The sequence below is a fragment of the Medicago truncatula genome, chromosome 2, assembly GCF_003473485.1.
Source record: "Medicago truncatula cultivar Jemalong A17 chromosome 2, MtrunA17r5.0-ANR, whole genome shotgun sequence".
Classification (NCBI taxonomy): domain Eukaryota; kingdom Viridiplantae; phylum Streptophyta; class Magnoliopsida; order Fabales; family Fabaceae; genus Medicago; species Medicago truncatula.
Genome location: NC_053043.1, coordinates 21,171,603 through 21,199,119, shown reverse-complemented (window position 1 = coordinate 21,199,119; position 27,517 = coordinate 21,171,603). Strand labels below are relative to the sequence as shown.

At 35.1% G+C, this 27,517-nt stretch overlaps 1 protein-coding gene across 2 annotated transcripts; it reads left to right on the top strand.

The window, feature by feature from the left end:
* Window positions 1-793: 793 nt before the first annotated feature.
* On the top strand, window positions 794-27,517 carry LOC11411729 (187-kDa microtubule-associated protein AIR9). 2 transcript variants are annotated; one of them, XM_024776800.2, is made up of 36 exons: window positions 794-1,740; window positions 2,859-2,930; window positions 3,649-3,714; window positions 3,808-3,879; window positions 3,975-4,040; window positions 4,152-4,214; window positions 4,300-4,365; window positions 5,178-5,277; window positions 5,477-5,811; window positions 5,905-6,019; window positions 7,598-7,718; window positions 7,842-8,017; window positions 9,196-9,331; window positions 9,577-9,677; window positions 9,766-9,813; window positions 10,278-10,459; window positions 10,598-10,715; window positions 11,008-11,135; window positions 11,879-12,047; window positions 12,606-12,724; window positions 15,331-15,499; window positions 15,611-15,695; window positions 15,805-15,878; window positions 16,776-16,898; window positions 17,987-18,179; window positions 18,277-18,398; window positions 18,537-18,744; window positions 20,919-20,992; window positions 21,117-21,255; window positions 22,058-22,239; window positions 23,588-23,743; window positions 25,031-25,162; window positions 26,245-26,303; window positions 26,760-26,786; window positions 26,899-27,030; window positions 27,141-27,517. In XM_024776800.2, the coding sequence occupies exons 1-36, from the start codon at window positions 1,060-1,062 to the stop codon at window positions 27,315-27,317; spliced, it is 4,986 nt and encodes a 1,661-aa protein (XP_024632568.1). In that variant the 5' UTR covers window positions 794-1,059; the 3' UTR covers window positions 27,318-27,517. The 2 variants fall into 2 exon arrangements, with proteins under 2 accessions (XP_024632568.1, XP_003595480.2); XM_003595432.4 differs by having other exon boundaries at window positions 795-1,740; window positions 16,779-16,898.

Here is a 27,517-nt window from a genome sequence, read left to right as displayed (position 1 = left end):
GAACCTTCTCCCTTGATTCGCATAAGTGTTAGCAATGTAAATCTTCATTGGCAAACAACATCCACAAGCAGGTAACATAACCGGAAAATGTTCCAACCCGTTTGGTTGAGTTCGAACTGGCCTACGACTCTCTCCCCATTCCTTGAAATCGAATATGACTGTGAACCTCCTCTACTACTCGAATAACCTCTGCTACTGCTAATTGTTGGTTGGCCGTCTGGAAATGCGAAGAAGATGGAAGGAAGGATGTGCGAAGATGAAAGTGAACAAAGATGGAAGGATGATTGAAGAAGAACGAAATATTATATTCGATTTATGCTTCCGAACCGGTTGGATTGAAGATTGAAGATTGAAGGAAGGAAATTGGAGGAGATCGACATAAGAAAGGGGGAAAATGAGGAACCCTGACGTTTTTCCCCCTTTTGTATCTGTTTTATTATTATTTTTTAGGGGAGAAGAATAGATTTATACTTTTCATTAATATAAAAAATAGCAGAATATAATATCCTTAAAAAATAATTCTCTACGATGCTATATTTTTGTGAGCTGATTTAGTTTTTTCAATTTTATATCTTCATAATTTAAAAAAAAAAAAATTGCTGTTTTTTTTTGTTTATCTTTTTTTTTTTAACGGTTGTTTATCTCTTCCTAAGCTTTTGTGTTTGAAATGAGTCGTTCGTTCTTATCATCTCGTAACCTGGTTTTCTATTCCCGGGCAATTTCCGACAAATTTAGTTTTAAAATTTTAAGAAGCTACCCCACACTGTCACTTTACTCTTTTGGCTGGCTTCATTTCATTTCCATTATTCCCATCAACCCCACTGTTTATTGGCCCTAGTTCTTCTGTCACTCTCAATACCCCTTCCACCTTTTTCCTACCCACCCCCTTTCTCACTCACTCACCCTACATTCCTTTCCAATGCTACTCAAATTCACCTTCACTCTTCTTTCACTAGATCTCTCTTCATTTTCTAACTAGGTCACAAGGTAAACCACTTTTCTCTCACTCACAGTAGATCCAAATTCCAAACCATAGCTTCTCCAAGTTTATGCGAACAAATGGAAGTGCCGTTAGAGTCTGAAAAGAAAAAATCTTCAGAATCCATAAAAATCGCTTCAACCGGTTCGGTTTCAACGAGAAAGAAAGTGGAGACTCGGAACATTCCAGAATCCGGTTCAGCTACAAAGAGATCCGGTTCAATTGGTTCTTCTGCAAGTTCAGTACCGAGAAGAAACAGTACCGGAGGGTTACCGCAAACGCAACGGTCTTCTTTATCATCAGATGGAAGAATCAAACCTGCAACGAAAACCGTTAGAGACAAAACTGTTACTGAACCAGTGCGAAAATCTCTACCGGAGATTCGCCGGAGTTCCATTTCCGCTTTGCATGCCGGAAAACCGGTTGCGGCGACTCCAGTTGGTTCCAGTTTGAGGACGTCCGCCGTGTCTGGTTCGGAAGTTGTTAAGAAGCCGTTGAGTAAGCCGGCTTTGTCGAGGGATAGAGTTGGTTCTTCCACAGTGGATGGTTCCGTTAGGAAGACTGTGGGGAAGGTTTCGTCGCAGTCATTGTCGGCGCGGTCACCAACTGTTTCTGGTGGATTGAGGGCGGGGTCTGTGTCATCGTCTTCGGATAGAAGTTCTGGTTTGTCTGGAAGGAGGAAAGTGACGACGACCCCTGATAGTCGTAACTCGCGGTTAATTGTTCTTCCGCAGATTGAGGTTAAAGCTAGTGATGATTTGGTAAGGCTTCTTGCAATCATGTTAATTTGTTGAAATTACTATTTAGAATTTTATTACTGAATTATTATTACCGTTGACTCTGGAATGAAGTAGTTGCTGAAAGGAGAGGATTATAGAGATTAATTTCTATGCACTGTCTGTGTAATACACATGCATCCAATCAAATCACGCTAATGTGTCTCTATTATAGGTTAGTTCCTCAAATGTCTCGACAAATATCTACGTGGCGTGATTTGATTGGATGCATATGTGAACGAGTTTTACACTGTCAGTGTATATAGATTAAATCCGAGGATTATATATTGTGCATTATTAGATGTAGGTGCTTTTGCTTTTGAATATGATTAGTGGTTGTTGGGGGATTTTATTTTAATTTTAGGAGAGAAAGGGCTCTATTATGCTGTTTTAATAATCTTAGTGGGTTGCATAGTCACATTGGTTGTGGATTTGAAATATAATACTAGTCCATGTTTGGCATAATTGAGCGCTTTAGTGTATGTTTGGTTTCAATTTTGGCCTTCCAATATTGATTTTAGAGGAGTAGAATTGATTTTGGCAGGTTTGGACGTTGTAAAGTAGAATTGATTCTACTTGAAGCTAGAATTTGTAGCTTTTGGCTTCTACAATTGACTGTAATCTTAATTTTATTGTCAAATCGACTTTAACATAAACAGGCTTCTACAATTGATTTTAACCTTAAGTTTATTGTCAAATCCACTTTCACATAAATACATCCAAACATAAATAAATCACTTTACACTCAACTCAATTTTATAAAATGAATTTTTGCCACCGCAGAACCAAACACACTTTAATATTTCAAAAAGGACTCACCACTGTGTCCATATTTATTTGGGTGGGGGTGGGGGGATTCTCATGTATAATTGAAGCAAATATTTTGAATCACAGTTCCATTGTGAGGGGGTGATATTGAGGACATTTGCAGTAAAATATGACTGATATGGCCACAATTGCAACATGATGAGGTTGCAGCCATAACTTGAGGCCACAAAGTTGTTTTTTGAGGCCTTGCTTGTACCATATTGTAATTGTAATTGTAATGGAGCTTTCAGCCCACTTTACTATCTAATTCTGAACTATATTGATGTTTTTATCAGAGATTGGATCTTAGGGGACACAGAGTTCGCAGTCTCACTGCCAGTGGATTAAATTTATCCTCAAACTTGGAGGTAAGCGTGTCTTCTGTTCAGCATATTGTTTTAGATAAGCTGTTCAAAGTTGTTTTTGGCAATTCTTAGATGAAATTTAATTTATGGTGGGCAATGTCCTCATTTTATTTACCAACTCCTTTAACAGATGAGCATGAGTAAATTTATATCAAAGTATGCTTTATTTGTTGCTCTACTCATTCTCAAGAAAACATAAGTTAGCTACCATTTTTGTTTGCTATTTATTTTTATTTTAAGGAAAGAAAATAGTTTGCCATGGTTGAGCACACCCAGTAGTATGTGTCAAAAAAATGTTGGGAAATGTTTTGACTTGCTAGAGAGAAAGTTGTGAGTAAAGTGCATCTCTTGCTTGGTGCTCACGTTTGTATTACTTGTATTTTTGCGAATGGCTAGATTGGTCTAGGCTCACGTTTGTATTACTCATAATATTTTCCTAAATGGGCTGAGAAACATTGTCAACTTTCCTCTGTGTGAAATACCAAGGTAAGACAAGTGAGCTCAATGATGTGGCTTTAATTGCTATTGACTCTGTCAATAACTTTAGGTTATATTGTTTAAGACTATGAAACAAAAATATCATATTTGCCTGCATTTATTCCAACGACTGCATAATGTATATAGGAGAGAATATCAAGTTGTATTTTAAATTTTAACGTAGCATAGTTATATTATATTTTGAGGATTTTCATAGCATTTAACTTATGATTCTAATTGGCAGTTTGTCTATCTCCGTGACAATCTCTTGTCTACATTGGAAGGAGTAGAAGTATTGACAAGAGTGAAGGTTTCATACATAATTTATGTTTGGTTATTATGTTCGAATATTCTCAAATGAACTCTTCACTAACTAATTGAAAGAAATCTTTTAATTTATCAGGTTCTTGATTTGAGTTTTAATGATTTTAAAGGGCCTGGATTTGAGCCTCTTGAGAGTTGCAAAGTACTGCAGGTATATACATATTCACGTGGGTGCACTTGCTTTTGCCTAATGAATGCAATAATATGTAATATTAATAATGACATTATGAAATTCATAACTTGTAGCAACTCTATCTTGCTGGAAATCAAATCACATCATTGGCAAGTCTCCCGCAACTTCCTAATTTGGAGGCAAGTTTTAAAAAAACCTTGTCCTTTTGCTGATTTTTTATTCAGGTTTTCTTTGGTCTTCAACATAAGTTTTCATAAAACATTTGTATTTTTTTTGTTTCATTTTTGCAGTTCCTTTCAGTAGCTCAAAATAAGTTGAAATCTCTCACTATGGCAAGTCAACCTCGACTACAGGTTGTTTTGTCGTATCAAGTATTGACCATATAATGTGTGCTTTATTTAACTCTTTATTGAATAACAAATAAGTAATCTGATGCAGGTCTTAGCTGCCAGCAAAAACAGAATTTCTACACTTAAGGGTTTTCCATACTTACCAGTTCTTGAGGTTAGCCTGATATCTATTTTATTTGGCATAACATAACCCAGATCAGTTGCTCACATGTAACTCTTTTATCAGAGTAGACTTTTTTGATGGATATAGTTAATCATTTTGTGTTATTGTCTGATGAAACTTCTGAGCCTTGGAGATGTCTAGTTATCTCTCTAAGAAATATAGAGAAGTGTTGTACATTAGTGATTTTAAAATGCTATAGTCTTCGTTTTAATTTTGTAGTTTAATTTGTAATGAATTTATGGTTTTTGAGAAAATCAGTAAGGAAATTGTATGGGTTGCCATCTGATTTTTGGTTCTATCTGTCTTTATCATATTTATAGATAATTTTGAACTTCCTGCCTTCCCGGTGCATGCATCTTGATTATTGGTGGGTGTTAGCATGATGAGCTAGCAGTAATTGTAGTCATGATTGTAGCCACTGCTTTGATTGTACACAAATTTGTTTCAATATAGAATTTTGTTTTCTACTATTAAGGAAATTATATCGGTTCCTCCTCTAAACTGAAGGACACACTTCAGAGAGAAAAGTGCATAATTGAACCATCGATTAGAAAAACAACATAGTGAATTTCAACGTCAACCACTTCTTTGTTTTATATATAATATACACACCATTGCCACAATATTATACTTTTGTTTTCCAATCAACTATCATGATACTCCAATTTTCTCTCTTAAGTGTTCCACTGACTTGAAAGTAGCCAAATCTTTATTACAAAATTTTATACCTGGTAGACAGACCAAGGGTTTATCTTGCTATGGTCCCCAATTTATGTTGTTTTCAATGATTTATTTTAATGTAGCATTTGCGATTGGAGGAGAACCCTATACTGAAGATGCCACATTTGGAAGCAGCCTCAATATTGCTAGTTGGGCCTACTTTAAAAAAATTTAATGATAGAGGTATGGGTCATCGGTTGTTAGCCTTTGGCTTGTTAAAATGTTGGTAAAACTGATAGAAGAATACATTATAATTTTAATTACTAGTTATTGTTTAAAGAGTACCCGAACATGTTTTCTTTGAGTGATTTGTATTGGCAACTTCAAATTCTTATGTTCATATGCATTAAAATAGTTCATTGAATATGAAAAAGTTTTGTAGATCTTGCTCGTGAGGAAATGGCAATAGCAAAGCGATACCCTGCACATACAGCTTTGTGCATTAGAGATGGTTGGGAGTTTGGTCGCCCTGAGCAAGCTGCAGAGTCAACTTTTCGCTTTCTAGCTGAGAAATGGAAGGATCATATTCCACCTGATTTTTTTCTCAAAGAAGCCTCAATAGATAAACCTTTGGAAGAAGATGTGTGCCACAGTCACTTCACATTTGTTCATGATGGTGCAATGAGCACAGACCCACCGTTAGTCTTAAAATATCAATGGTTCTGTGGTGATGTAACACTTTCAAACTTTGTCCCCATTCCAGATGCCACTGATGAGGTATTTTAGTTGATTATTTGATTTTCATTACTTCAAATTTGTTTGTTAGTCTATTTGATAAATTATTGATGTTTATCACTGTATTGTTTTCAGTTTTACTTGCCAAAACATAATGAGATTGGAAAAGTTCTGAAAGTGGAATGTACTCCCTTTGTAGGAGAGACAGAATATCCTTCTATATTTGCTATCTCTTCTCGTGTTAAACCAGGTACGCTTGCCTTGTTCATTATAGATGAACAACTAATTTTTTTTGAGATCTTAAAACTTGAAAGGAATTTTACTAAATATAATTTTTGTTAATAAATGATACAACCACCCACCGTTTTCAATTATGGACCACTTCTATTAAATGTTAGTCTCAAATCACGCGTTAATAGAAACAAATCACATATCAGTTATGCAACAGTGCATTCCCTTTAATATAGTAAATGGGTATTTATTTTTCATAGTTTGCTAGTAAGATCTATGAGGAGCCTCTCAGTCAACATGTCTGCTACCATATTTCTCAAGATGTAGTTATCAGTTCCTGAAAGAATATATTCCCTGTGCTTGCGTATCTCAAGATGTTTATTTCCATGTTAAATCTGATGTTTTACAATATTAAAGGCTGGTGTATGATTAACTAATTAACTTTATATGCGGTTTGTACGTCATCCAGAGATCTCGTGGAATGATTTTCATCCAAAGTAGTGCACAAACTCTTTGTGCATCGTTCAAAATTTTGCCTCTTTGCTTGACTCTGTAATTGCATTTAGTTTCTTACTTCTCCATATTACTAGTTTACCACATGCAATATTGTGAGGTAGATCTATTAACGATCATTCATGTATTTCCTCCAGTTTTCGAAAGGTAGTCCTTTTAAGTGTAACTTAAGGTACAATAGAATCCAATTCACTTCCTTTTGTTGTCTCATTTGTGAGTCATACATGAGTTGAGTCATTGACTTACTGCACAAGTTATGTTTGGTCTAGTACTAGTTAAATATATGAATTCCCCAATAATCTCTTTTACTGATTGTTCTACACTACTGGGCTTCTACCTCATTGATATTTGATAGGTCTGTTATTGTTGGTTAAGAGGATAGTTAGTCAATTGTCACTTTGTCAGTAACATTTAGTTGAGAGGTTAGTCAATTATTAGGATGGATTAGTTAGAAGAAACAAATAAGACATGTTGCCTATAAATAGAAAGGAGGGACCAGAGAATCAGTTTCTTGTTAATTGAGTGATCTACGGTCTTTTGACATTGGGAGGTGGGAAGACACTCGAAGAGCTGCCGCCGTTGTTCTGTATTAAAAAGCAATTATGTGTTTCTGATCAATATTCACCTTTGAATTGATTATCATTAAATGATCTGCCTACTCTCTGATTCTGACTGGTTAAAGAAAAAGAGTGTGTCTTACCTGTCTTGTACTCCATCCGGTCCTTATTATAAGAAGAAAAACCAAAAATCATTAAAACCAATGCAATCATTAATTATTGTAACTTTTTGAATATTTTTACAAATATACGCTTAGTTTGAAACTTTAAATACACTCTAATATTAAAAAGACACATATTAAACGAGGGGTAGAAAAGTCTTTTAAGTATAACTACACCTTAAAAAAGTTGTGACGATTTCTTATAAATAGTACCATTTTTTTGAATCTTATATAATAAGAACCGGAGGGCGTATTGTTTATACTTAATATCAATTAACATTAATTAATGGCTTATTATTTCTATAATTTCTTAATGCTTACATAATTCATGCATTGCAAATGATATACGCTTCTACTTTTCAAAAGGGAGTGGAATTCCAAAAGTTGTAAGCCTTGAAGTCCATGGGGAACTACTAGAAGGGAGTATCATCCGGGGTTGTGCTAAAGTTGCATGGTGTGGTGGGACTCCAGGAAAAGGTGTTGCTAGGTGAGATGACATTCCTTATGTTTGTATGTAACGTTTTGCATTATGTATATATGTCCAAATTATATTCAACTAAAAATGGCATAATGCAACCATGCCATCTGTATGTGTCCTTGCTTGCTTTAGTTGGCTGCGGAGGAAGTGGAACAGTAGTCCGGTGGTTATTGTTGGGGCAGAAGAGGATGAGTATCAGCCAACCATTAATGATGTCGATTCCAGTTTAGTTTTCATGTACACACCAGTAACAGAAGAGGGTGCCAAAGGAGAACCTCAATATAAATATACAGATTTTGTAAGAGCGGGTAATGATTGAAATTTGTCCATTTTTATGTATAATTTTTTCCTAGCTCTGATTAAAATGGATGATGACATTAGCAGAATACTAAACTAGATCCATCAACATGTTTAACACTTGTTAGATTATATGGTCAACAATACAACAACAACAATAATTATGAAATTTCTGTGTTAGTGAGTTACTTAGCTTTCAGTTTGCCATTGATTTGCTTAATTAACTCCTTGATTGATTTGATTGTAGTCATACTTGGATAGGAGATAATTATGCAGCTTAGAGACACCTTAGTTCTTCCTAATCATTGTTGTTAAAATCGCGATCAGAATTGTGAAACCCATAATTTTGCGATTTTGCTCTGCCTTACTGATCTGGATCCTGAGTAGAATCCTGAATTATGCAAAATCTCTTTGAAATCGCATGGAATCATGAAATCTGAGTAAAATCGTGCGATTTAGCGGTTCTTCCGATTTTGGGTAAATTATTTTCTGGGTGATTTCTGCCTAGACATACCCTCACGTACACTACCGAGCATCTCATACTAAATGTGGGACTTGGACACTGATAATACCCAAGTCACCATCACTCATGATTTCTATTTTTGACTTTTTGATTACATTAGTGGGTGTTTTGTAATTTTTTTAGAAATCATTATGCCATTTTCCATTTTTTTTTTAGTTTTTTAAATTAGAAAAGAACAAACCTGTTAGATTCACCCGACCCAACCCGTTCTTCATTGTATTGGTTTAGTTTTTGTTGTGCGGAAAATTTCAAAGTCGAACCGAACATTTTTTATTGGTTTAGTTTCCTCTTTGACAAAACCAAATAAAACCATCTCGTTACAACCTTCTTACAAATCCGGCTTGTTAGTTGAGAGTTATCTAAGCCTTCATAGTTTCCTTAGATAGCTTAGGTTGATGGATTTTATTCTGATATGATGGAATCACCTTTCTCCTTTTTCTCTTGTATACATACCTGTGAATCCGTTGCAAATGATTAAGTGAATTATTCAGATTCAAATGATTTACTTGCTCATAGTCTTTGAATTGGCTTATTTGGAAGATTGATGTTGTCAATAAGAAATTAGTTATATCATAGGTAATAACTTCCCTTTTTCTGTTAGCTGTATATATAATTGTAATCATGTCTACTTCTCAGCAGTTTCATTTTTTTTTATTCATATGGCAGCTCCCCCTTCAGTCAGTAATGTTCGAATAGTTGGAGATGCTGTTGAAGGAATCACCATTAAAGGAGTTGGTGATTATTTTGGTGGACGGGAAGGACCTAGCAAGTTTGAATGGTTACGGAAGAACAGGGATACTGGGTCAGTATTCTCTTCATCATAATTTACTGAAGGGCATGGAAGTATTTCTATAAAAAATAAATCCTCGCATTCTTGTCTTTGATTTGCGTTGCGTTTCCACAAAGTTGAAAGTGAATTGTTGCATTTATTTTGATGCTTTAGGGATAGTTAACATCTTACTTTTACCTAAATTTTCTCACTTTTCTTGTCCCTCCATTTTTTTTTTCACTATGCTCTTCTGTCTTGACTATGATAAATTTATGCAGAGACTTTATGTTAGTGTCAGCCGGTACATCTGAATATACCTTGACCAAAGAAGATGTTGGTTGTTGTTTGACTTTTGTATACATACCAATTAATTTTGAAGGTATGCTATCTGGACTAGACACAATCAATGTATCTTTTCTATTAATTGTCATGTATTTCTATAAAATCGTCACTGGTTTCTCTTTCAGGTCAGGAAGGAAAATCACTGTCAGCGGTGTCTCCTGTTGTAAAACAAGGTATCTTACTGATTATTAACATGCCTCCTGTAATTGGGTACTTCTCTTTTGTGTCATTTCCATTATATTATGCTTTTAGGGAGTGTTAGTTTCTAGTCATGTAAGTTCATTTTTGCGAATAACTTTTCCTTAGAATATAATGATGAGAATCTTATTCCCTTGTATATTTGGAAAAAAAGTGTTTGGTCAACATTTATAGCATTTTGTTGTATCATTAGTAATGTGAGAAGTCAACTCTTAATTCATAAGACAAAAGTATTTACTGTGTTGCTTACCAAATTAGGTGTGCATGTTATGTTCTTTCCCATTATATATTTTTTTCTTCGTTTTTCCGGGTGCTCTTTCCCATTCTTCTGTTAACATGATGAATTGTTTGTTGGGGATGATTTTAATAAATAAACTTTCTGTTAATATATACTAGCAATTGGCATGTATGTGATTATTATGATTCTTCTCAATTTCAGCCCCGCCAAAAGTAACAAATGTCAAAATAATTGGCGATGTACGAGAGAATGGAAAAGTCACGGCGACTGGTATTGTAACCGGAGGAACTGAAGGATCTAGCAGAGTTCAGTGGTACAAAACATATTCGTCAACATTGGATGAAAGCAATCTTGAAGCATTAAGTACTTCTAAAGTTGCTAAAGTAGGTGGTCTGTTCTTTTGGCCGTTGGAGTTTGGCTTGTTTCCCATTGAATTGCACAATTAATTTTCCATGTAAAGGGCACAATTTTATCCTTTATGCACTAACTTCCATTTTATTATTTTGTTTTGACCCGGTCAGGCTTTCCGCATTCCTCTTGGAGCTGTTGGCTGTTACATTGTTGCAAAATATACACCAATGTCTCCTGATGGTGATTCTGGTGAATCAACATTTGTAATAACTGATAGAGCAGTTGAGAGTAGGTTTACTTGTTTCTTTATACTCTCCTTTGTTCTTTTTATCTCATATATAACCAAGTATATAAAGACACAATCTATTCGTGTGTTTGAGATGGTGTTGGGAGATGTCAAACACTCTTTTGAGTACATAAAATATTTGTTGCATTGGCATTGGATGTGCTTTGGAGTGTGGGCCAATGCTAAACCAAACACATCATATATTGACTGATTCCTTGAAGTATCAAAATAATTTTTTCTCGAAATCAAAATCTGTTGGGAGTTTGATATAAAAACTTTGCATCTCTTTCGCAGCTCTTCCCCCCAGCTTGAATTTCTTATCAATCATTGGAGATTACAGTGAGGACGGAATATTGACCGCTTCTTATGGATATGTTGGAGGTCATGAAGGAAAAAGTATATACAGTTGGTATATTCACGAGGTATGCACTAGCATCGAAGTTCCACAAAATATGTTTAATTTATTTTATAAATGTTTTGGGAGCCTAATCCCTACCATGTGTTTGTTGATTGGTGGGTAAATTTATCTATTTAAAGTTTTGATTTTCACTTCTTGATACATGCTAGACAGTGGAAGTGGGTGGAAAGATAGGCTCATTTAGATTTTCATTGTGTCATGTTGTTGTTAGCAATGTTTTAGTTATTGTAAAGTAAGGAAAAGCACAATGGCAGACATAAATTTAGATTTTCATTGTGTCATGTTGTTGTTAGCAATGTTTTAGTTATTGTAAAGTAAGGAAAAGCACAATGGCAGTCATAATGAATTAAGGTGGAAAACTTTGAAATGTATGAAACTGATTATAGATTGCCATGCCTGTGGCGAATGTTTGTAGTGTGCTGCCTATGTAGACCGTGCATTCTGCTGTGCCAATTTAATAAGGCAAACATTGGCAGTGTGTGCTGGGTATGTTTATTTGTATACTGTCTTTCATGGCCTTTTTTATTTTGGTCAAGGAGCTGTTACTTATGTCAAATAATTGACTTTTTTTTTTTTTATGATCGAGTGAAAGCATTTATGTTGGGGAGCCTTTTTTTTTCTTTTTCTTTTCTTCATTACTAAATATATTTGGCCTACTTGAAACATATATAAAAAGCAGCATTCCTACCATGAAAATTGTCCTTCAGATAGAGAACTTATGTTCTAAAATATCTTCTAAATTTCCAGGTTGAAGGTGATTTTGGTTCTCCGATACCGGGGGTTTCTGGACTTCTGCAGTATCACATTACCAAAGAAGTTATTGGAAAATTCATCTCATTCCACTGTACTCCAGTACGTGATGATGGTGTTGTGGGTGACGAAAGAATTTGCATGGGCCAGGAGCGCATTCGCCCTGGTAATACCTTTATGAGTCATATGTGGCAAAATTTGAATAAAAATTTGTCTTATTTCTCTATTGTTTTGTACAAAATGAAATTTATGTTAATAACATGTAAGCTAGAAATTTATGATATGAGAAGTATATATTTTTCAGATAAAAAAAGTTATAAAAATGGAGAATCAAGAAGCTTCCAAAAGCGACAAAGAAAAAAAAATTCAATAAACTTTCCAGCTTTAAAGAGAAGTTCATTACTGTTAGCTGTTATGCACTTCAGCGAGAATTTTGATTAGCTGCAATTTAGTAGATGATCACTTTGTAATTAGTATTTTACATGATATAAATACTTATTTGTGTTGACTGATTAATCGCAGTTTCCCTCACACCTGCAAATTGTAAATAAGATACCAACAATTATACAAGCCTGCCAAAAGATCTGATCCACACTGAATCACTAACAATAAACATGCATTTTTTTTCTTATCTTCCAATCATGCAATATATTCCATTTGCTTTATCTGCGATCCGTATTTTTTGTATTTTGTTTCTTATGGTGGAGTTGTTTTATGGTGATAGGAAGCCCGAGATTGCTTTCTTTACACATAGTTGGAAATGCGGTTGAAGGAACAACACTAAGAATTGAAAAAACGTATTGGGGTGGTGAAGAGGGAGATTCAGTTTACCGCTGGCTTAGGGTACTTTTTCTTTGAACCTTTTGTGCTGTAAAGTCATTGTTTGGAACTCCTATTTTGATTTGAAATTGCATTGGCCTATTTTGTTTGGGAAAACATTTTCTTTTCATATCCTATTTTTACTTTTAATTATAAAACTCCCACTTATAGAAAAAGTTAAAAAAAAATCTATTTTCGTTGTTTCCTACCCAACCGCTGAACATTTTGGTTGATCTTAACTTGACCTCAAACTGGCTGATAAGGTGAAGGTTTCCCCTCACTTATAACCATTATTTGAGCCATACCACCATCCAATGTGTGACTCTGAACACCCTATCTTCTCCAAGACTTGACATCTAGAGCGTGATTCGAGTGTCCTAATGGCACAATAAGAAGTGGCCTATTGGATCAACAATAGGCTATGATATTGTAAATATGTATTTTACAGTAGAATCATATATGTAATTATGAGCTTTTTGTATTTCTTTATTTCTTGATTAGCATTTATTAAGATCAGTCTATATATTTAAATTAAAGCTTGTTCAAAGTGATCCAAGTGCACCTCAAGAAAGCATTAACGATAGTGACAATATCTCTGAATTCTAAAATAAAGGCCGCTTGCTTGGGCCCCAAATATCAGAATGGACGATACAAAAGTGAGAGATTACGAAGATGAATAACATCTAGAGATACAGAAACAATACATACAGTGGATGAAGGAGGTTGGATGTGATGGATAGATACCCCATGATTCAGATCTTTTTCTAATTGTCTTTCCCATACTCTAGTTCTGTATAAATAAAGAGTCAGAAGTAAAACAATACATACAGTGGATGAAGGAGGTTGGATGTGATGGATAGATACCCCATGATTCAGACCTTTTTCTAATTGTCTTTCCCATACTCTAGTTCTGTATAAATAAAGAGTCAGAAGTAAATGTTGTAGAACAGTTAAAGAGCCGGTAGGTTATTTAAATGGGATCAAATTAAAGAGGTAACCAGAACAAATAAGACATCATTTCGAAACAAGGATTGTAAAAGGTGTAGCTTGAGCAATACTAGTAGTCTATTCTTAGAATAATTAGAAAGGGAAACATGGTTCGGTGTTTTAGGAGGTGATATATTAACTATTAAGAATGAAAGAGGGATTACTGACTATATGATCATAAGCTCTATAATCTTAAATTCAATATCCCACAGAATGAGATTGACAAAACAGTTTAACTACCAAAACGAGCTAGAGTGGCTGAAGAGAAAGCCTGATGCTCTTCCATGAAACTGTGAAGAATAACTAACCTTGAATGGTGTCAGTATCAGGTGGGCAAGCAGAAAAATCAACCACAAATTTACGTAGAAAAAAACAGGGTTTTAAATAAGATGTAAAAATACTCAAACAATAACTTGAGCTAAACGAGGATGAATGGAGAGTCCATGGTGAAGCAAAATGACTAGAATACGAACCAACTAAATACGTGACTTGAAAACTGGGATCAAATGACTAAAGCTGTGACAAAGAAACCCTGGAAAAATATAGTTTCAACAACATAACATGCTGGAATGATGACAACAAAATAACAAGCATAACTTGGAACGCACCTCAAAAAATGGGACCCCCCAGGTTGAAAGGGGCACCAAGAGAGGGGACGGATGAAGAGCCCAATGTGGAAGAGGAGGTAAAAACAATATGTGCAATAACCCACATGCCGTAAAGAGGTTAGATGGTGGCAGGTAAAAACAATATGTGCAATAACCCACACGCCGTAAAGAGGTTAGATGGTGGTGTGTGAGGGCGCATTGGATGGTTCTGAAGGTGGTTTGGACCAAATGACAGTGTTCCTTGGACACCCAACTACCAACCTGAAAAGGACCTAGGTTGGCCTTCACATCAGTTCGACCTGAAGATGGAGTAGGATTTCAGAATCTGGCTATGACTATGATACCAACTTGAAATGTACAATGGTGTTGTTCAAATATATATAAGCCATTTACTAAGATGGTAATAGAGGCGTTAATAGATCCATTGCTAGGCCACCTGCATTGCCCATGATCTGTCATGAGGTAGTCGGATGGAAAGCTTCCTTGATTGTTGTATGCCGGCTGCCACTAGCTGCCTTAATTGTAGCAACTTTGAACTACTTTGCAGCCTCCAGCATCTTCATTGTGCTAGGTGTGAAGGGTAGTGTTTTGTCCCTCATTGTCTAGAGATATGGTCCAAATAGTGCTCTTAGATAGAGTTCATGTCTTAACTATGAATATGAATAAATGATACACTACCAAAAATTCATGGTTTAGAATTGTTTGTAATGGAGATATTTTATAAAAAGGAAAAAATGTATGTTGCTTTCTAGTCTTTTGATTAGGAAAATGTTCAAAAGCTTTTGGACAGAAGCCATATTCTTAAAGCTTTCTGACATATCTAAGCTATTGTAAGAGAGGTGAAGTAAACATATCTAAACTGTTTTAATAATAAGGTAGGGGAAGAGACAAACTTCTCTATGTGATTGCCATATGCACTGGATAATGGCATAAATACCTCCTCACTTTGTTTCGTTGACCTTTGTCTTGATGATACTGCACATTGTTTCAGTTAAACATTTGGCGGACTAACATATTACCTATGGCTTTATGTAGACCAGTTGTGATGGTGTCCAAAGTGAAATTATGGGGGCCACCACAGCATCATACATGCCCTCAATTGATGATATTGGTTTCTATATTTCTGTTTCTTGTGAGCCTGTCAGAAGTGATTGGGCTCGTGGACCCATTGTTCTCTCTGAACAAATTGGACCAATAATACCTGGTACTGATCAGTTCTTGTTTTTCAGCATGCTCTCCCAGCTTTAAAATTTTCATATAGAATGGAGATATTTTGAAACAATTTTAATTTTTTAGCACTTCTGTTGCAATATAGGTCCACCAACTTGTCATAGTCTGGAAATTTGTGGATCAATGATAGAAGGACAGCGCTTGAACTTTAATGCTGTGTATACTGGAGGGTAAGGCTCTACTATCTAATGTTTATAAATTAATGTGTCTACTTTTAGAGCTTTTGATTTTATCTGTGTTTTCTTCCCCTGACATGGAACTTGTTGCCCTGCCTTTCAGGGAGAGAGGAGATTGCACCCACGAGTGGTTTAGGGTACAAAACAATGGTGTACGAAATAAAATAAGTAGTCAAGGTGAGTTTTGTGTAGTTTTGTTCTACTTCATACTACCTCTGTCCCTATTTATAAGACCCTTTTGTAAAATTTTGTTGTCCCTTTTTGTAAGACCCTCTTCAAATCTCTCTCTTAATATTTGGAAGATAATTTTGGAAAGAGAGTGTACATTGTTGGCAAATTTAATGCAAACTCAACTTTTCTTAATTCTTGTGATTTTATCAAAAGGGTCTTATGTGTAGGGACGGTGGTATTGTTATTATAGCATAATAATGAGGTACAACAACCAAGCCTTATCTCAGTAAGTGGGGTCAGCATAGCATAATAATTATATAATGAGGAATATTCCAAGTGTCTCAACCACATTCATCCTGGCTCCGTCTAATTCTAGTTTGTTTATATTTTATAGATTTTATTGAAGAAAGAACAATAGTTATAATAATAATGTGATTCAACAAGATTTAACAGTTTTTTCTTTTAATTATAATTATTCTTCTACGTTGATCATAATTTATAATTGCTTACCCTAGTTTCTTTTAAACGGCCTAGCGGCGAGAGTCAAGATAGTAAGTGTGGAGAAGAGAGGTATTGCTGGTTCAAATCCGTACCCCAGTATACCAAATGTCCCCACAACCTTTTACCATCTGAGTTGCAATTACGGGACACCCTAATTTATAACTTAAAAATTATTATATTAAGTTTTTTTGAGGGGAACTTAAATTATTATATTATGTTATAACCTGTTTGTACAACGACACAATTGTTTAATATTTTGGTATGTAATTCTTCATACAATCATTTGAAAAATAATTATATAAAAGTACTAATATTTTTTTAAAATATGTCAAATTGAATGCATACACATGCTCCGGTCACTACACTAGTTATGGAAAACTAAATGCCTATATTTCTAAATAGCAGACTTTTTGGATTTGACTCTTGACGATGTCGGTGCCTGCATTGAACTTGTCTACACACCTGTGTGCAAAGATGGAACTAAAGGCATCCCAAAGAACGTGGTATCTGATGTGATTTCTCCTGGTAAGAATGTTTTGTGCATGAAATTAGAAAAATAATGTGAATTTTATGTATCATGGCCCTAATTTTGTAGGTGAAGTCCAAGACACAATCAGCGATATCAGTTCTGTTAATTACTTCACCCAAGTTTGAATATATACTCAAACTAGACAAAAAATAATTGAATGGGTAAACCTTTGACCAAAAAACATCTCCATTACTTAAATGAAAAGGACCATTTATAAGTTGTACTACCTCAGTCCCTATATGGAAGACCCTCTCGTAAAATTTTATTATCCCTTTTTATAAGACCATTTTCAAATTACAAATATTATGTAACAGCCCGTCTCCTCCAAACTTTACCATGGGGCTATGCTACCATAATTACCACTCATATCTTCTCATTCCATGTGAATTTTTGCCTTCCGTGGAATTTGAACCATGTATCGTGGCATTCCAATAATCAACGTACTTAAGCTCTAAGTACATGGCTCAAATTCCACGGAAGACAAACTCACATGGGATGAGAAGCTATGAGTAACAGTTATGGCAGCCTAGCCACGTGGTCAAGTTAAAACCCAGTGGAGGAGTAAGGTTGTTACATGTTAATTTTTTCACAACAATACCCTTAATTAAATGGAGAGAATTAAACACCAACTCTCTCTCTCTCTCTCTCTCTCTTTCTCTCTCTGAGTTGAAGGATAATTTTGGAAAAAGAATGTACATTCTTGACAAATTTAATGGAAAAACAACTTTTTCGAAGTCTTGTGCTTTGTTCAATGGAGTATTACATGTAGGGACGAAGGTAATATTAATCATTAATATGAGTTACTGAACATCATCATACTCCTGGAATCTTGATTATATTTTACTAAATAGTTGTTTTGTGCAACTATAGTACTTGATTCACTGATTACACTATCGTACTTTTGATGAGATCTTTTAGTATACAGCAATGTTTGACTGATTTGTCAACTGTGCTGATATATCCTGGTTAATGGATCATTTTATTTATTGTTCTGTGTGTATGTATGTATCGATTCTATAAGATTTTGTGTCATTGTAATATACATCCCTAATGTAATTATTTGTTTTTTGTCTTCTGTGCTCAGCGGATCCTAAGGGAATAGAGCTCATAATTCCTGACTGTTGCGAAGCAAGGCAGGTTACCCCAATGAAGATATATTTTGGTGGACATGAAGGAGTTGGAGAATATATTTGGTACCGAACAAAGATTAAGCTTGAAGGATCTGCGCTACTAAATATATCTAATGGTTCTGACATTGTGATATGTGGGACAGAGCTGTAAGTACCAACATATTGTATTTTATCTATTATATGAACGAAAGATTACATCTACATGAAATTGAAGATAATGTAATTATTTTCCATGTCATGGCAGAACATATAAACCCACTCTAAAAGATGTTGGATCTTTTTTGGCCTTGTATTGGGTACCAACTCGTGCGGATAACGCTTGTGGAGAGCCATTGGTTGCAATTTGCAGTACCACAGTTTCCCCTGGTATCATTGTGGCTCCTAGCTTGAATTTTTTCATAAATTATCTCTGATGCTTTTTGATGCGGGTTCTGTGTAAATAGATCTAATGTAGACTGTGGTGTTTAGCACATTTCGCTGTCTTAATCCTACAATAATTTGCAGGACCTCCAGTGGTTGCTAATGTACGTGTGAAAGAGTTGTCTTTGGGAGTTTATTCCGGTGAAGGTGAATATTTTGGTGGATATGAGGGAGAAAGCATTCTTAGCTGGCATAGAGAAAATAGTGAGGGGAGTGTTGAACCGGTCAATGGGGCAAATTCTAGAACCTACGAAGTTACTGATTCAGATTACACTTGTCGCTTGTTGTTTGGGTAATGTTTCTATATTATTCTTTAGCTTTTTGTGTTTTACCGTGAAGAATGTGAATGAGATGCCATGATAAACATAACAGCTTGTTTAATTAATCTCTTAGCGGCAGAATGTAGAAGTAGAGATATTTTTTATTTTTTTTTAATTATATTATTTCTCGCTCACTTTGGATTTGGAGATCTTTTTAACGTATTGATTTTGGGAGGAATTGATTTTTAATGTGTAAACTTCTTAAGTTAGATTTTTTTAGTTAAAACCACTTATTGAAGTTTCAATTACAATTTACAAGTGTAAGGCATCATAATTCCGTGCTCATGTGCAATGGTCAACGTTCCAACATATGTGTTGGTCCAGTTGGTAAGGATTCAACTGATTCCACAAGGACGTGTGAGTCTGAATCCCGTTGCTGGAGTAAAGACCTCGCTGGTGATTAATATATATAAGTACCTCTTTTAAGTGCTCTTTAAGCCTTTGGCTTTTTCTTCACTGTGCTCTGCCCCTGGGACCTAGCTCTCCCAAACTTTCATCTAATAAAACAAAGGAATAAGTGATTCAAAATAGTATAAAACGTCTCTAAACATTAAAATAAAAAAAATATTATTTTAGTGTTTAAACATTAAACGTCTCCCAAACTTTTAATTTCTACGCATGCACACTGTTGTGATAGTCCAAGGCATCTTATTTCAGTGTTTAAACATTAAAATAAAAAATATTATATGATTACCTAGTCTGTGATTTGTGCTTTTTTTATGTTATAATATCTAAGAATATTGTAGGGTTAAATATGTTTTTAGTCCTTACATTTTGCGCCGCTTTGAAGAATAGTCCCTACATTTCATTAAATGTTTTTAAAATCCTCACATTTTATCCCCGTTAACAAAATTAGTCCCTGCCGTTAATTCTTTAACGGAATGCTGATGTGGCAGTTAGTGGGTCCCAATTATTTTAAGATTAAATATGTTTTTGGTCGCTACATTTGCGTGACTTTGAAGAATAGTCCTTATATTTTAATAAATGCTTTTAAAGTCACGCAAAATGTAAGGACTATTCTTCAAAGTCACGCAAAATGTAGGGAGCAGAAACATATTTAACCCTAAAATAATTGGACCCACTAACTGCCATATCAGCATTCCGTTAGAGAATTAACAGCAAGGACTAATTTTGATAGTGGAGATAAAATGTGAGGATTTTAAAAACATTTAATGAAATGTAGGGACTATTCTTCAAAGAGGCGCAAAATGTAAGGACTAAAAAGATATTTAACCCAATGTTGTAAAATTTGCATATCTTTGCAATTAATTTAGAATATTTGGAATCAATTTTCTTGCAATTGAGGGAGCAATCATAGGAGTTATTTCCTAATTTGTCTACTATTTTTATTTTATTAGCAGGCTTAGGCTTGTACTATTTTTTTAGACTAGTGCATGACCTAATCATTTGCACAAAGAGGTTGCTTGTATTGTTTCACATCATTATGTATCATATCAACCGAATGTGAGAGGCTCCTCTCTTTTACTTCCTTTTAATCCTAAACCCTCTAATTTCAACAAGATAAACAATTAAGATTTAGTTTGTTCATAATATCCTGTTGGTACTTGTTGAGAGTCTCGCATCAATTACAGATATGGCCTAGTTAGTGCTTATAAGGCTTGAGGAGTCCACTAGCATGTCAGTTTTGTGGGGTTGAGTTAAGCCCAATCAAAATTTTAAGATGGTATTGGAGCCTATCATAGATTTGTTACTGGGTCATCTGTATTATCTAGGTACCAAACCCGACAACACTGAGCATAAGAGGGTATTGGGCACAAATTCAGGTCCCACTTGATTATAGTGCCTACTACCTTATGAAAGCTTGTCCACTCTTCACCTTAGAAGCCGGTTTTGTAGAGTTGGATTACACCAAAAATATAAGATGGTATTAGATCCCGGTTTGATCTCTTATTGGGCCACATTTGTCGACAGTCTAGATATCACCCCATTAGGGGGTGTATTACTATTCTTGTTATTCCACCTGTAGTGAGGGAGTGTGTTGAAAGTCTAACATTAAGTAGAGATATGGTATAGGTCGTGCTTATAAGACTTGGGAAGTCCTCAACTTACTAGTTGGTTTTGTGGGGTTGTGTTAGGCCTGGAACTCAAACTCCAAGATGTGCTAACTTTCTTTTTCTTTTTTCAGATATACTCCAGTTCGTTCAGATTCAGTTGTGGGCGAACTCAAGTTATCTGATCCAACTGACATTCTTTTCCCAGGTAACCATTGTGCAAATCTGTAATTTTTTAAGTTGGATTTATGTTTTAATGGTAAAACACTTTTATCCTTCAAAGTTTGAAGTTGTTCTTGGTAAGTAATTGAGGTTCTTGCATTGTCCTCTAGAGCTTCCATATGCAGAGATGCTTGCTCTGACAGGAAAGGCAGTTGAAGGTGACATACTTACAGCTGTTGAAGTGATTCCAAATAGTGAGATGCAGAAACATGTTTGGAGCAAGTACAAGAAAGATATAAGATACCAATGGTATGGTCTTATACTCTACATTGGTGCAGCACTAATACTTCTCAATTGAACTTACTTTTTATTACCCGGGTGTGATTCATTTTCAATAACAGCTGGTAGTCACTCCTATTATCTGAATAGTTACTGTTTTCATATGGGCTCACAAATCTAGGTTGTGGTGTGCAAATTTATCTTTAAAGAAATGCTAAGGAAACTCTTTTTGACAATCTCTCTAACACTCTTTTATTGGCCAAAATCAATGTGAGTCCTACAACTTTATGTGGGATCCATTTTCAAAGTGTGGGATTCACATTAATTTTACCCAATATGAGTGAGTGTTGAAAAGAGAGTGTTCTTATCACGCCTCTTATCTGTATTAGGTAATAAATACATCATATATCTACAATAAATAATAAATGTGAGAAAAAAACATAATTACAAGAATACTAAGGTTCTCAACACAGCTTTGGATTGTTTTTTTTTTTTTTTTTTTAATAAAAATAAATAAATTTAAGAACAATAATTTACCTATACTGTCTTTGAAGCTGAAACATATATTTCGCCAGAAATTTATCAGAGCATTGAATACATCAATAAAAGAAAATCATACACCAGTAACATGACATGGTGCCTTTCAGACGTGATTAGATACAAATTATATTTGTGGTGTGGTACTTTTTTCAATTTGGTTTAATATTTTTCACTAAGTAACAATTATATTTGTGGTAGTATTTATTTCTATATTATGAGGAGAACAATAGTTGAAAATTTGCGATGATTTTAATCAAAGCCCATTGTTGGTGTTACACCAATATCATTTCAGGTTTTGTTCATCAGAAGAGGGAGATAGTTCTTCATATGAGCCATTACCAAATCAAAATTCTTGCTCTTATAGGGTGAAGTTAGAAGATATTGGTCGTTGTTTAAAATGTGAATGTGTTGTAACTGATGTGTTCAGAAGATCGGGTGAGGTGGTATACATTGAGACAACACCTGTATTGCCAGGTGATTGCTTTGATTACATAAGCATTCTTGCTTTACCATTATACTCTTTTTGATGAATCTGAGATGTTTAGTTAGGTCAGTGGATGGTTCATGCACTCAACCCCAACTAATGGGAAACTTCTTTTTGCAGTGATCAATCTGTTATGCTATTGTTAGTAATTAACCTGATTTCAAACGAGCTTTAGTAAACATGTCTGCCAGCAGTTCTCCAGTTTAGTCCCTGTTATGGTTATTTTATGATAGTATGGCCATCGGCCTCAGTATGTTTTGCATATCTGTTGGAAATTCCGCCTTAATTGCGGTCCGCCCCTAGTCGCCTAAATTGTGACCTTTGGTTAGCCTTAATTGCCGCCTCCAAAACCTTCATTGTGTTGGCTTTGAGGGGGTGGATTTAGTCCCACATTAGATAGATAGCACTCTTGAGAAGAGTTTATAAAGAGGAGGCACTCCTCACCTTACAAGCCGGTTTTGTAAGGATGAGTTAGGCCCCAAATTTCAACATGGTATCAAAGCCTATCCTAGATCAATCGTTGGGCTTCCCGCATCGTCCACGCTTCAGGCCCATTGGGCCGGGCTGAAGCGTGAGGGGGTGTGTTGGAAATTCCGCCTTAATTGTGGTCCGCCCCTAGTCGCCTAAATTGCGATCTTTGGTTAGCCTTAATTGCCGCCTCCAACACCTTCATTGTGTTGGCTTTGAGGGGGTGGATTTAGTCCCACATTGGATAGATAGTACTCTTGAGAAGAGTTTATAAAGAGGAGGCACTCCTCACCTTACAAGCCGGTTTTGTAAGGATGAGTTTTTTTTTGAAGAAGCAAAACTAGCCCACCTAAATTGGCACCGGGGAGAATCGAACCTGAGACCTCAAGGAGGAACACACTCCCAGGTCCCAAGCCAATACCACCAGACCAACCCATGCGGGTTTGTAAGGATGAGTTTGGGCCCAAATTTCAACAATATCATTTAATATGGAATTTGGAGAATAGAAAGATGCTTGATTGTTAGGTATATGTGGATGACAGTGATCACAGACAATGATTATAAATGTATCAGTACTTTAATTTTTTTTTTTTTTTTTTTACTTTGGTGCTCTAAAGTACTTTATAGCCATTCAAGTTGCACATTTAGGGAGGTGTCTCTCTTTTCTCAAAGGAAACACGCAATGGATTTACCACTTGAAAATTGAAAATGAATTGACTCTTTTTTCCGAAAAAAATTGGAGTTCTTGTGCTTTCTAATAAAAGTAGTGTTTAAACATTATGAACATTTCTTTTTCTTTTATGATTGATTCTCCCCCGCATTTTTGTCATGACTTCTGCCTTGGTATAAATATTATATGTGCATTCTTAGGGATTCCTAGAATACACAAGCTGGAGATCGAGGGAAGGGGATTCCATACCAATCTCTATGCTGTTCGTGGCATTTATAGTGGTGGGAAGGAAGGAAAAAGTAGAGTCCAGTGGCTTAGATCAATGGTTGGAAGTCCTGATCTCATCTCTATACCAGGTATGCTAAATCCTTTTATTGATATTGAAATGTTATTTAAATAATACAGGAATAGTTTGTAAATATACTCCAGTATACTCTCGAAAGGTTTTTCCTTTTAAGCATAGTATATTCCTTGTTATATATCTTACCACATTCCTTTGTAATAAATGTCTGTTAATTGTGTAAGACAATTATATAGTTGTGTCTTAATTACTTAGCATATTTGTATTGTTTGTATTGATATGAATTATTTGTACTGTTTTATTTATTACTTTACAAATAAAGGACCACACCTTTAAACCTGTGTCTGCAAGAGCCTCATAAGACCCTCGTTTTAGTGAGTTAGAGATTGGAAAGCTTATCTACAATTATGAACTGAATCCAAAGGCCAAATACACCCGTCGTTGAAGTGAGCTATGGGGTTGTGCTCAACAATTGTATGTTTTTATTTTTAGCATGATCACCACCAGCACAAATACCTTTATAGTATGAGGGTAAAACTCTAAAACACAATGCCCTCTCTATCTCATTTTTTGTTAGGATCCAATATGAGAGGGTGTTTTAAGTAATTAGTGGTAGTAATTAGGTTTAAGTAGATTATTATTAAGTGTCCCATTAGGATTAAACAATAAAAGATCCATTAGGGTTATATACTAGAATGTTATCTTTATTTGTATATAAAGGGGCGTTCTCATGAGTTTTAGAGTATGACGGAATAAGTTTTCTGTTTAGGGCCAGAGTAGGATTCCTCTCTAAGTTGTATCGGAGCTTCGCTCTGGGAGTAGTTAGAGAAACTCTCTACTATTTTCATTCGTATCATTAAAACCACCCTATTTTCCTTAATTACCATATCTTTTATTCTTCTTGTTTGGTGGTGTTACTATTAATTCATTGGTAGGATCCTTTGGTTCCTATCATTTTTTCTGTTTCATAATTTGGAGGATTTCTCTTCTTCTCAGCGGTTGTACTTTTCCTGTTTCTCTCTAATAGTATCAATTATACATTTTTTTGTTAATTTAGTGAAATCAACTCATCACAGCCGTTGATCGTAATAATCAATTTTGTAGTGCATAGAAAGGGCTTGATAAGAGGGTGGTAGCTGTTGGCACCTACTAACTGTTTAACGTGTTCACTATATTCTAGCAATTATTCTGTTGCACATATATGGGTTAGTGTATGGGTAAATATATGCACATGTGGCTGCTCCTAAGTTGTACCCGTGCTTTCTGGATATATCTTACATGAACAATATTCTCTTCTATTGTGTATCTATGTTAATTGAACTGCTTTTTCATTAAATTTCAGGAGAAACAGGCAGAATGTATGAAGCAAATGTTGATGATGTTGGCTATAGGTTGGTGGCCATCTACACTCCTGTAAGAGAGGATGGAGTAGAGGGCCAATCAGTGTCTGTATCCACAGATCCAATTGCAGTTGGTAAGTTGAAATTCTTTATCTAACTGATAAGATGAGTTGATGTTAAGTAAATTAAGTTTTGACATTATATAGTTCTCTAGGGTGGGTTGCCAATTATCTGTTGGTTTATGTTTTTATAATGTTTATGAATTCATTAATACAATCAACACACATTATCTTTGACAATACACCAGGTAGCCAATCCCTAAAACACTGGGTTGGCATAACATGGTTTGTCACTGAAAAAAAGTATTATACATATTAAAGGTGTGTTAAAATATAAAATTGCCTAAAATTAAAGGTCTATTTATAATTAATAGCAATCCGAACATATGAATCAAATGAAACCATTAATGGATAAATTGTAGCATGTTAGATATGTAAGCAGAGATCAAATTGAGTTTGAAGAAAATAATTGTGAATTGTGAAGTATGAATGTGTTATGATATAGGGACTGTTAGAGAAAAGTTAAGGAAGTTAAGTTGTTTTTTCTTTTAACTCAAGGAAGTCAAGTTGGTAGAGGGGATATCTTGTATGGATGGGATTCTGTATATTGGAGACTTGTGAATGAATTAAATCTTTGTAGAAGGGGGAAACACTTGGAGTTGGAGTAGAGGTCTCTCGTATCTTAAATCACCCATTCAATAAAATTTCTTTCTTTTCAGATGTTTCCATGATGTTTGACCAAAAATCAAATTGGACCATGGGTTCATTTTCTTGATTAGATGGCTGGAATGAGGAAATTCATTTCTAGGGTGATAATCGTAGTGTTGTGAGATATGGAAATTCCAAGTCAATGAGTAATTGGCCTGGAAAGGAAACTGTGGGTTGATCTTTTATTGTAATTGCAAACTGTTCAAAATTTGATGGTGTTTTGTTCTGTGCATGCCTTTTCATATTTCTCTATTATCTACTGTCTTTTGGAGTTTTCCTTTTTTGTTTTGTGGATACAATTCATGATAGTTTCGAATTCTTTTCAGTTTAAGTGTTGGTAAAATCAGGCTCTAAAACAATGGACTTCCTATATTAATTGTTATTTTTTGTTTTAAAAGAAGTTCCCATCTTTAATATAGGATTTATATGTGACCTTTAATTCCATGCAGAGCCTGACGTTCTTAAAGAAGTGAAGCAGAACCTTGATCTGGGATCAGTGAAATTTGAGGTAGGTTAGATTTATCAGACCTAAGTTGGGCTTTGCATTTAGTTAAATATTACAGGCTTTAGCTCTGCTGGTGCTTGAAGGAAACATATAGTAATTACATGTTAGTAAAACCATATTGTCGAAGTACCTGAAATGCTAAACCCTTGTTTTTGGGATCTAATGATTGACCAGACTTTTACTTTGTAGCTTGAGTCTTGTGTTATTCATGAATAATGTCGTGCAATTTCTGATTACTTCGCATCTCAAATTTGGTTAGCCTCAATTTTGTGCCATACTTCTACTCTTAACCTTCAAATGCATGTGCAAATATAAAGAATATTACCTACAATAGATCCATAATGGGTCTGATTTTTTTCTAAGATATTGCATTGGGAAATGCTTTGTAGCAACAAGTTTATCTTTTTCCTCTTGTAGTTTTTATCCTACATAGGCTAAGCTCTTTGTCTTCTGTGGCAGGTATTGTGTGACAAAGACCAAAAAAAGGTATCTTTTAATAATAGACTTATGCTGTTGGGAATTGGAACATATTCATTTAAAAGTTGTGGAATAGCAAAAAAGACTAGCTCTAATTTTGACATAAAAATTTATATTTCAGATTTCATCAGTGGGTACGTATGAGAGACGAATCCTTGAGATTAACAAGAAAAGGGTTAAGGTGGTGAAGCCTGCCACCAAGACTTCTTTTCCAACTACCGAAATTCGTGGTAGTTATTCCCCTCCGTTTCATGTAAGTTTGGGTGACATACGAAACACATTTTCCCTCATCAGCTATGTAATGTCATTGCCAGATTATTGTATCCTTGATTTACTTCTGTTGATCTTTGAATATATCATCAGGTGGAGCTTTTCAGAAATGATCAACACCGTCTAAAAATAGTAGTGGACAGTGAGAATGAAGCAGACTTGATGGTGCAGTCCCGACACATTCGGGATGTTATCGTTCTTGTTATTAGAGGACTTGCTCAACGATTCAACAGTACTTCCCTCAATTCCCTTCTCAAGATAGAGACATGATTATTTTTTTAATTGAAACTTTGTATAGTCGTATTTGATTTGGGAAACCAAGTTTCTGAAACCAGTTATCTCAAGGTTTGCTTGTCCTGAGTGAAAGTGTTTTGACATAATAGTTATTGATGCCACAAATTTCAGGCCATTAATTATTAGAGCCGTGCGTAACATGAGATAATTACTATTTATGAGTTTCACATTGTGCA